Below are 11,624 nucleotides of genomic sequence, written 5' to 3'. Positions count from 1 at the left end.
TTTTGCTTAATGAAATAAGCTTCAAATACGAAACAGTGTCTTGATGGTTAATCTTTACATTTACTTTGACTCAGGACAAAAACAAAGACAACTATCAGATACGCTAGAGTTAGTTTGTCATACATGGTTTAAATACAAAAAAATAAGAAGATATAAACCATAGGAGGAAACTACAACACAAAACCTAGGGGACGTTTTTTCGCGCCGTAGCTAACAAGATCATTAAACTATCAAGTGATCATCTCTGGACACGCCACAGTCACCAGAACAAATGAATTCTGAGGCGTCTGTGAAACAGCGTTTTACACTGAGCAGCTGACAGAAAGAGGCAGAGAAAGCACTCAGCGGGGGTGATTTATGCTTCGCTCAAACTAGTAATGTAATATCGCCATTTCTTGACAGACAACGGAAACAAGGCTCAAAAGCGCACTTTTGTCTGCAAAATGAGGAATAGCATTTACACTTTCTGTAGCCTTGGTGCCAGGAATATACTTCCCTACAAAGATTTCCGAGTTGCGCAATGTTGACAGATACTGTGGGAAATGTTCCAGGGGAAATGCAGATTGGACGTTGTCCAACAAAAATAGGAAGTGAAGAGAGTTGAAGACCACATAGTTTCAAGACGAAGTTAGAGACAAATAAAAAAAAAAAAAAAAAGCTTATATTTAATGTTCTTGCAGAATATGATCTTAATATAAACATCAGAGTCTGGAGTGTCAATGATAAAGCTTTATTTAAGGCCTCTGCAGGTTTTCAGTGACTTAATTTGGAGCTTTTGCATTGATTGTCTCAGTCTCACACCAAAAAAACAAAACAAAAAAACACATACCATATATGATGTACTTCAATCTACAACAGCGAAAATAGTTTTTGATTTATGTGATATATACATTATTAGACACCTCGCTCGTGTTTCATTCAGAGGCAAGCACATTTGAAATGCCTGGAGTCATGCAATTTTGCAGTGTGCATCTCTCCTAGCTTATGAATAATTCTGAAATCTTCATACAGTTGGCAGTGAAGGCTGACTGCTACATAGAACTGTTGGTGAAGTTGACATTTTAACGCTCATCTAACTCTACAGGAAATGAGAAGATTGAGTTGTGCCAAACAAAAAAAAAAAGAAAAGAATCGAAAACGTTCACATTGTCAAACATAAAATATTGTTCATCTGATCCACAACGGATCCACAGATATCCCTGCTCGGTTCAGTTGTATTCCCCCGCTCCTAAATCACCCTGAACACTGGTAAATTAATTCGATTGCAGTGGAACAATCACATGTTGCTGCCGACTGACAGCTGCTGTAAGTGTGTCACAAGAAATGCAGCTATGACCAAAGCACAGGAAGGAAAACAACGCAGTCGTTATTTGGCCCCGCTACGCTCGATTTAACGTGTTTGAATCAGGGGGGGAAAAAAAATAAAAAATAACATTTAAGAGGTCCAGTTAACATGATCAGAGTACAAGACCTAAGTTGTCAAGCCAGTATTTGTAACTGCTGGGTTGCTTCCTCTGAGAAACCATACATGCAACAAACTGATGAAAGGGAAGTGAACCTGCTGACAAAACGGAGTTAAATCGCCACAAATATAAGGCATTCCTTCTCGTGAGGCAGTAATAAGAAATGCTAATAAACATAGCGTACAATAGATAATTAAAAACACATTCATAAGAAAGAACAGGGAGATTCTTCTTTGGATAAAGTGTAACACATAACAGGAGGAGCGATAAACAGTCTGACAGGGAGGAATATTTAGGATAAGGTACAGCTTCGGACGTATGTGTGGTTTGTCATGTTTGTCGACATGTTTCCTCCTTTCATGTCTGCAGTCAGAGATAGACGTGGCAAATTCTAGTCATGGTCCGCAAAGAAGCAAGTCACATGCTTGCCGCAGCTGCTTGTCTGTCTGGAGAGCAGGCGCAGCAGGCAAAAAATAGCTGAGAAGGCGACTCTCTGCGACTCAGTTCGAACAAGCCGGGGTGCTTTTGGCCACGAACTGAAGCTGATCCCACTCTTCCTGGCGCCTGTTGACGAGCGATCCGTTTACTGACTGATTGGCGGCCGGGGCTTTCAACAAAACTGGTAGTTGTTGGTCTTCATCAGAGGCTGCTCCTCTTCCTCGTGGTCACAAGACTGGTCACAGGGCCCGTCGTAGCACTTCTGCTCGTTACACTCTTCACCCTCCGTGACCTCCTGCTGCTGCACATTCTGGTAGATTAGCTGTGGAGAGGCATCGGCAAGGTGGTGAGAAGAAAGCCGAATGTCTGTTTCATCCAGATGCAATGCTGCGATGTGCGAAGCATGTGCATACTGACTTAAAATACTTTTCAAAACATCTCCTTTGGGAACAACACCCAAAACAGATTCTACCACAAAGAAATCCAATTAATTTAATTGGTTGGCACCACAGCTAAATCTGGTGTCTCTTTGGAGAGAAATTAAGTGAAACAACCAGGGTTTCTTGAGGACATCTTGGTGGGAGCATTGCGTGTTTCGCTCCTTGGATTGTTTAAAGTCGCACCAGCTCACCTGTTCCTGCTCTGGTTGGTCTCCAAGTAGTCTTTCTATCATCTGACTGATCTTGCTGAACGTCGGACGCTCCGTGGGCTCCAGATTCCAGCACATCTTCATGACTGAGTAGCTGCAACGAAAGTGGAACCATGCTTTAGAAGACAAAATTCTCTCAGAGAAATTCAGTGGGCAGATGATAGCGCTAATGGTATTAATAATAATGGCAAAGTGTTTTCAGGGATTTAAATGGCAAGCTGTGCACTGTGCTTGAAATGTGTTAGGAAAAGTTAAGCATTTCCACAATTAGACAAATAAGGGGTGGTTTATGGAGGTGGTGACGCAGTTTCATAAGAGAGGCTCGTTCATAAGAACCCCTGCCCCTCCAGTCTCATTTGGCTGCCGTGAAATAACAGTTACATGGCTTCCTAGCTTCGAGATCATGTGGCTAACAGGCAGAACTGGGGCCTGACTCACAGCAGAACAACAGATGATTAGGCCTGACTCTGATTCAGTCCCTTCCATTTCCACAGCTATTCCGAGCACTGTGACAGCCACGCCAAATCAGCGCGCACAGATGTTACGGCCGTTCGAGCGACTGGGGGAAAAAAAAACGCTCTCTTTATTTTTATTTTTTCATTCCGGCACCTTGTTGAGTTCGGAGTTTAGGCTTGTTAAGTTTTGAGTGTCGGGTAAGGAAATAACCCAGAGCAAGTGAATTAAAATCAGGAATAATGGAAGTGCTTCATGAGGTTACCTCACGTGTCAGTTATTTCAGATCAGCTAGATAGGCCGAAGGACTACAGAAGATAAAAAGCATCTTTGTTCAGTGGTGATGAACATTTGGGAAGCAGCGTAGACTTAACACTTTTTAGAAATCCATTGTTAAAACTCATAACTTTTATGCTGATGTCACTGCATGTTCTTGAACAAACCCCTCGTTTCACAAGTGTGACACAACATTACCACCAGCAGTGTGATAAACTGATGCTAATTTCTAACCAGCTGAGGCAAAAGGCAACTATTACCACTGACTTGTAAAAAAAAAACAAAAACCCTGCTGATAGTCACTTGATATTCCAGTAAAAACCAAGTGATAATCAGGTGACATTAAGCGTGGCACTACTATTGGCTAGAGCAGAGAATAAAGTGTTAATAAAAGGAAGGCTGATCCGTCTTTGAATGAGTGCTGAAGCTTACATCTCAGGTGGAGCAAAGTCTGGTTGAGACATTTGGTATCCGCACTTCACCATCTTGTAGAACCGCGAGTCGACAGCCATGCTCGGGTACGGGCTCTTGCCTGGAAGGGAACAACACTGTAAATCACACTGCAAGCGAATTGTAAAAAATATTGTAAGGGACACGTGCATTTGTTCTGACCTAGAGAGAAGATCTCCCACAAGAGGATGCCATAAGACCAGACGTCACTCTGGACAGTGTAGACACATTCAAAGATGCTCTCCGGAGCCATCCACTTCACGGGCAGACGAGCCTTCACAAGCAACAATGTCCAAGTTTTAATCAACTCATCACTCGTGTTGTAAATATGTATATATGTAAAAGTAATAGTTGGCTATAATCTACTCGAACGCTTACATTGCCCTTCACGACGTAGTTGGAGTCATTCATGATGTCCCGTGCCAGGCCAAAGTCACAAATCTTTGCCTCTCTGCGGTTGGTCAAGAGGACATTCCTCGCAGCAACGTCTCTGTGAATACACTGAAATCACAAGCACACAGTTTGTCTCTTGTACAGTAAAAGACAATACAATCCATAAAATTACAATCAGATGCAATGCCAAACCATGAAGATAAGTAATAGAGGGAAGTGTCCCTCATAATCCATGCCCTCCTAGCACCACCCCCACATGATCCATTTCATACTATTTTACTACAAATTTACCCTTTTCCATTTTTTTTCATGCTAAGCAGGCATTTCTTTTTCTTTTTTTATCCAGTGCGACTGTGTAACCTCTCAGTGTTTTCTGTTTTCGGTTTGCTCATTCAGTGAAATCACTCACATTTTTGGCAGCCAGAAAGTCAAGGCCCTGAGCTACTTGAAAGGAAAACCTCAGCAAGTCATCAATGTCCAGCGGCCAGTCCCCCGTCTCCTCGCACACAGAGTCTAGCAGGGACAAGACAGAAATTATATCCCAGGTTCATTACAAAGGGATGGGTACATTAGAGGGACAGCTCACGGGAGATGGTTTGGAGATAAAGTTAGAGAGGCAAGGATGAGATGGTTTGGACATGTTCAGAGGAGGGATAGTGAATACAGTGGTCCTAGGAGGCAGGAGGTCTAGAAGAAGACCAAAGGGGAGGTTTATGGATGTAGAGAAGGAGGACATGGAGACAGGTGATGCGAGAGACGAGGATACAGAGGATAGGGTGAGATGGAAGCAGATGATACGCTGTGGTGACAGTCGAAAGGAGAAGAAGAAGAAGAAGGAGGTAGAAAGTAATGCTGCTGCATAGTAAATACATTCCTATTTGGTGATGAGCTTACCTCGAGATGATTCCATATTTAGCATCTGGGTGGGTCTCATCTCCAAGTAGCTGCTCGAGGATGTACTGGAGATCCCACTGTCACTGTAAAAGGGAAAAGAGAACACGGTTTCAGCCGAGACGGGTTATGATGAGTTGACATTTATAACACATCCTTGGTGCCGTACCTTCGAATAAACTGCTTCTGAATGCAGACGTTCTTGTAGTCATTAGAGGTCTCCATGATGTCGGGGATATTCATAACGTAGTTTACAAATGTCTCTGCCTTCGTTCGAAGGAAGTTCAGGAGGTCGCCCAAGCTGCAGTACTCAGTGATCACAAACACTGGTCCTGATGAGGAAACACATTATGTTATGACGAGCTTGCATGGACATTACTTAGTTGTAGTAGATTTTCCACAAACGGGATGACTGTGAACATTCATAAACATTTCGCTGTCTGACCTCCGTAAGTGCAGGCGCCGAGCAGATTGACTATGTTCTTATGGTGACCAAGGTGACTCAGGATCTTCAGCTCAGACATCAGAGCCTCCCTCTCATCCGAATGTGCACTGGCTGCAGAAAAGAGATTATCGTCACACCATCATCCCAAGTAATAAAGTGAGACAAAGCGTTTTGAAGTGCTTCCGTAGACGCATTTGTCACGTTATCTGGAACAGTTGACGATTTGTCAGTCATTATGACTTGTGTAGCATGTAGACAATTATCCGTCTGTTAAACTGAACTTATTAACCTTTTAACATCTTAACAGCCACGCGCATCACATTGTCTTCCTTTCCCAGACCAATCGCCGTGGCCTCGACAACTTTCCCAAATGCACCTGCTCCCAGGATCTTTCCTGGAAATACACAGAGAGAGCATTTTGAGTGAAACTTCAGAAAATCCAGTCTATATTTGGATTAAAATTTGTTAAGAGTATGTATTCAGTTTAAAAAAAAAACATGTGTCCAACCGAGTTTGAGCTTGTCTCTGGGGAACTCCCACTTCTCATTGTAGGGCAGCTGAGTGGGGTCAATAAAGGTGTAGTTGTTGCCATCCCTTGCTTCAATGATCTTCCAACGGATCTCGTATCTTGGTTTCTGAAAAGCAAAGCAGAACCGAACGGCACAAGTGCCATGTTGCTCACCTTGGATCTATTTGGACGTCTGAACCATAGCTTACAACTCAGTTTACGCTTGAAGATTTGATCTTACCTGCTTGTATTTATAAAACATAAAAATCAGCAACGCCAGGAGGATGGCCAGAATGCCTGCTGCTCCGGTCAAGGTGGAAGTAAAGAACTTGTCTGTCCAACCAGAGAAAGATTAATATTATTACACCATTCAATTCACATGGACTAACTTAACAATTTATAGAGAAAGAAAATCTTGGATGTGAGCTATAACATTATTAATGTATAATAGCAATCTGAGAGGCCGTGGATGGACGTATGATTAAATTCTCACCAGTAACGTCCACGGTAAACGTGTCACTGCTGACGCCGACAGCGTTGAAGGCCACGCATTCGACCGTCATCCTCCGGATGGAAGGCCCCACGGTGAGGACGCTCTCCACTGCCACGGTCCCGTACTCCTCCCTCTGGACCTCCACCGTGGCAGCCTGGAGAGGGATCGCCATCTGCAGCCCTGTGGTGTTTTCATTGCACCTGCCTCATCATGACACATGCACAGTCAGAGAAAGGTAAAGGGAAAACAACCTTACAGTACAGGAAGAGTGTCATGATGTGTGCTGAACACACACATACTGCACAGTTATACTTACGTGGCTCTTATTCCAAAACACTGATACCAGATGATTCTGGGGGCAGGATAGCCAAATGAGGTGCAAGTAAGAGTGGTTACATTTTCCCATCTCACCACAGCGACAGGTCTCTCTATCAGTGAAAAAAAAGAAAAATGAATGGTCAACACATGGCTAAACTTACGTATCAAACCATAAAAGCATTGAAGTGTTTACTGCTTTGTGTTCATTATGTGACTTACGATACATTTGCACTTGAAATGTGATGGATGCATTTGCCAAGTCACTCCCAGCATAGAAGGTGTACTCGCCCTGCTCCTGTGCATTCATTCTCTTCAAGTGCAGCGTGGCATGGTATCTAAAAATAATTATAAAATAGGGATCTTTAAGCCGAGCAAAAAAGAGGAATGTCTACAAATTCAGAAGTGACTAATTGTTTGGAATGAATTCAGACCGGGCCTATGCATCATCGACGAGTCCGTCAACAAATAGAAAAGAGGACATCACTCTTCCTTCTCGCAGTTTCAGGGCAAACGGAAATGTAATGACCTTAGTGTTCCCTGTCAGATTCACCCAAAAATGCACCGACAGCATGTTTCAAATGCAGAGAAGCTTCCCCTTCCTATAATAGGCTAAACTTGATTTTAATTTTTGTTTAAACTGTACATCTGAGACCCTAAAACTACGAGGCTGGGCACTGTCGGAGCTTCTTTTACACGACATGGCATCTACCCCTTGTGACTAGGCCTTGTTGCTGTACCTGTTGTTGTATCTGATGAACTTGTGCTCCTCTGTGGGTGTTCTGGGGGATGTCGGCGTGTGCCATCTGTGCTCTGTAATGTGGGGGTACGCCTCGATGAGCACGCTGAGCTCCAGATCTTCTCCCTCGTTCACCTCGACTGAAAGACCCTTGTGGTTCAGTTTAGGTGACAGCTGCGGCGACAGCCTGATGTAGGGCTTATCTGTTGAAAGGGGATCAGAGTATTATTACCGGATGGTTAACAAAGATGTTTCAAACCTTTCAGTTTGATGGGTGTGGTTGTTTTCTGTGGCGTACCCACAACCAGCAGGTATGTGGTCGAACTGTTCACCCCCGCTTCGTTTTCGCCGATGCATGAGATATTCCCTGTGTCTGCGAGGTCCACAGCAGGGAAGGTCAGTATGCTCTCTATGTCCAGGCGATTTTCTCCACTGGAACGAGCCATCTCCTTTTCTATTGGTTTCTGAAGTTGGAAATAAAATAATAATAAAAAAACAGTTAGCTAAAATCAGGATTGTTGCCCCAGTTAAACTTTAAAGATGTGCTGTACTGACTGATTTGGTGGTGTATTTCCAGGTCACGTTGTAGTTGAAGTTCGGATTGTGTGTTGTGCAGCGAATCTTGAGTTCTTCCCCAACAATGCGCACGTATTCATCTGTCTCCAAGAAGACGTACGGAGGGAAACGAAGCTCTACAGCAACAGGAAATCACACACAACTGTTAAAACGGCGCATATCACTTCAAATGGAGACTTCAATTAATATTTGCGCCCAAGTGATCTCACTTTGAATGACGTTGAGGGTAAAGGCTTTGGAGGGCTTCTCCACTCCGTCGAGCTTGGCTGTGCAGACGTACTCGGCGTTGAAGCTGGGGCGGAGGCTGTGGATGAGAATACCGTGGTGCCTGTGGACGGTGAAGTTCATTCCTGGTGGCACGGTGGTGCCGTTCTCCATGCGGAGGCCAACGTCTGTGGCTGCTGGGTCGGTCAGCAGGCAGGGCAGCAGGTAGTCCTCACCCTCCTTACTCACCACCCGCAGGGACGTGCTGCTGGTCCAGAACAAACGGCTTGGATCTACAAGAGGGAGAGAATTTATTAAATAATAAAACACTTAACTATAATGAGATTTACACAGAGGAAACCTACAGAAATGGACAATCAATGTGGACAAAGAACAAAGAACAAATCAACGTTAGGAAACTTGGCCTAGAACAGTTTTATTTGTCCAGTCTCACCTTTGACATACACATGCACTGAGGAGGTCAGCTGCTGTGAGCCCGTGGTGTACACACACTTGTAGGTTCCGGTGAATTCCGCAGAGGGACGTTCCACCTTGAAGGTGCGAACGTTCCCGTTGTTCTTGGACACGTAGCGTCGGTGTTTGGATAGCCTGGTTTGCCAGTTCACGGGCCCGTCCCCCTCACATCTCAGATCCAGAGAGTCCCCGGGTTTGATCACCACTTCAGAATTCTTCACCACCTTAGAGTTGACCTTGATCACCGGACGCCTCCATTCCCCTGAGAAGGAAAAGAAATATGAAGTCTTTAATTAATGCTGATTTTGTTAGGTAATGGAAATGAATAAGAATGTGGATAACTGGATCAAAACAGACTTTGTTGTCTGAGCTTCAGAGAATAGTTTTGTTCCTCTATGTAGCTTTTTTTGGTAGTTATTTCATCTTCTCATGTGTTCCAGGAAACAGACAGAAGACTCTGGACCCTGAAAACATCTATCTATACTTCTCACTTCTGTTTTTCGAATTGTGGCTCCCAACGCTGTGGCCATAAAACTGGAATTATGAATAGCTCGTAATTTTGGATAGCTTGTACTGCTGTATTTTTATAGAGCCCCTCGTGTTAGACACCAAAAATAAGACAAGATACACATTCAAAAAATTTAAACACAGCAAAGGGGGTCATATTTTACAGACATCTTTGCGGGAGATATTGCTAAAAAGGACCCAAACCCTCGGGGAAATGATGAAGCCAGTTTTTGCCACAAAGAACAGTGCTCTCTTTGATGGCTTTGTTAAGATTTGGAAGTTTGTAGAATCACAGCTGGACAGTGTGCTCCGTCTAAATTTTGTTAGGACCCCTTTTGAGAAAATCAACACCGGAGGAAGTGTTCCCGTCAACCTGAAGCTTTTTGTCATGCTAAGTCTCTGAACTTTCAGTAAAGGGTATAATAGTTTCTATTTAGGTTTTCGGATGGTGGTTTGTTTTACATCCTGAAGCAGAACTGAGAATCCACGTTCAGCATTTCTTCTATTCACCACAGAACACAGTTTATGTAACTTCAATCAAACCTTCAATCAGCATTTCGCTTCTGAAACGCCTGAGTGTCAGCACAAACACTCACCTTTCCCCCAAAGTCCTCGTTCAACCGTCTAAACGAACTATTCGTCCAAACTCAAACTGACCCCGACTACACCTCGCACAGTAATCCAGCAGGAAGCGGGGCTAATTGATTCGGTTGTAATTGAACAAAACAACAGAAGCTTTTGTTGGATGTTGTGTTCAAATGCAAATACATGAAATTGCAATTTGATGCCCCGTGGGTGATACCCGTATATGCGATGCTCAGAGTCAAATCAAAGTACAGGGGAAAAGAAAGAGTAGTATCACAAGAGTGACCCCCAAAACAACTCATGATGCTCATGACAATTGTCCTGCTCATTAGACACAGTAGTGTGTCAGATCTCCACTGTACACCACGAGGGTATGCATGAAATGTACGACAGAATTATTAGAGTTTCGCACAACAGTAGTTCTGTTTAACAATTTCAGTATTATGCAAAGAGATGTGGTTTAGAAAGACGCATCATTGAATATGTTGTAATTGGATGTGAATTTAAGGAACCAAACCTTTAAGAGCTTTACGCATACTTAACATATTATCAGATCTCAGTTTTCAAGTTTGTGAGTGCTTTGCCTTTTTTTAGATGCGTCTTTCATTTCTTTGGTTTAATTCAAGATTGAAAATAAGTTCTGGAGTAGCTGACGAAAAGACAACGACAAACAACTGATTTAGAAAGAAACAAAATCCCTACAGCTTCAGGTTTATGCTGTCTGTGTTTGTTGGGTCTTACCTGGAGCAGCGCAGGCCACAACCCCCAGCAACAGCACAAGGTAGGACTTCATCCTGGATCAACTCCAAACCTGCAGTTTGAAGGTTGATACTTGCGTGTGCTACGAAACGCTCCTTGTCTGATTTGTGGCATTGGAGAGGGAAACAAGAAAACATGCTCATAAGTTCTGTGATCACTCATCCCTTCTTTTACTTCTCTTTTCCTCACAGAGCCTCTTGACAATGAAAATGTAACTAAACTGAACAACACTTAGCAGATCATGCACATCAGAAACTTTAAACACACTGATGTGAAGTGATTTGAGCAAGTATTTCATGACACATCCAGCAGATCAAAAATGACAACAATTTAAAAAGCAGCTGTTTTAAGCATTATGGAGCTCGTGTGTTTCAAATGAACTCACCTGGAGAAGTCTTCAGCTTGACAGCGGGGTATAATAACTGCCCTGGGTGTGAAGTTTCCAGCATCCAGAGCTGAAACAAGAGTCCCCTATTCCCGCTCTGTTTGCTTCTGCCCTTCTTCTCCTTTCTGCTTGTTTACAGTCTCTTCGCCACGGTCACACAGCAAACACGGAATCTTTCAGAGAGCAAGTGGAGGAGGAGGGTGGAGGGTGTTTGTGGAGGGAGGGGGGTGGCTGGAAGGTGGGAGGCGGGGTGGTGGGGTGGATCAGCACATCACGCTCTACAAATTAATGAGCCGGTGCCAATTTGCCACAGAAAGGCGCTATACTCCCAAGACATCCACAGAGGTGAGGCTAATCACTTGCATATCTGTGGAACCACTTTCAGCGTGGAAGAAAGAAGGACGGGGAAGGAGAGCTGAGACATTAAAGACGCTGAGAGATTTGAGAGTACAGAGTGAGAAAAGTCATTGCAGATATATGTTGGACAGGCTCTGTTCTGAGTGGGACATCATGAAAGCAGCTTCTTCCAAGGAAATTAAGTTATAAGCTTGAAATCTGGGAATATGCCGGACAGTGATTTATTATTTAGAAGTTTTCTTTCCACATTTTTAAGCAGTTTAA

At 43.5% G+C, this 11,624-nt stretch overlaps 1 protein-coding gene across 1 annotated transcript; it reads right to left on the bottom strand.

Annotated features, from left to right (window-relative positions):
• Positions 1-740: 740 nt before the first annotated feature.
• On the bottom strand, positions 741-11,119 carry csf1ra (colony stimulating factor 1 receptor, a). The gene is made up of 22 exons (XM_084549746.1): positions 11,004-11,119; positions 10,601-10,718; positions 8,748-9,029; positions 8,299-8,586; positions 8,069-8,205; positions 7,812-7,977; positions 7,515-7,716; positions 6,997-7,112; positions 6,776-6,887; positions 6,460-6,659; positions 6,208-6,299; positions 5,967-6,093; positions 5,748-5,852; positions 5,459-5,569; positions 5,183-5,345; positions 5,017-5,099; positions 4,532-4,635; positions 4,108-4,230; positions 3,892-4,003; positions 3,712-3,811; positions 2,533-2,644; positions 741-2,223 (listed from the first exon to the last, which is right to left on the bottom strand). Exons 2-22 carry the CDS (start codon positions 10,650-10,652, stop codon positions 2,074-2,076), a joined length of 2,937 nt encoding a protein of 978 aa, XP_084405872.1. The 5' UTR covers positions 10,653-10,718; positions 11,004-11,119; the 3' UTR covers positions 741-2,073.
• Between the last annotated feature and the right edge of the window lie 505 nt (positions 11,120-11,624).

This window comes from Chelon labrosus, assembly GCF_963514085.1.
Source record: "Chelon labrosus genome assembly, chromosome: 8".
Lineage (NCBI taxonomy): Eukaryota > Metazoa > Chordata > Actinopteri > Mugiliformes > Mugilidae > Chelon > Chelon labrosus.
Note: the sequence above shows the minus strand (reverse complement) of the source record. Positions and strands in the feature narration are given on the sequence as shown.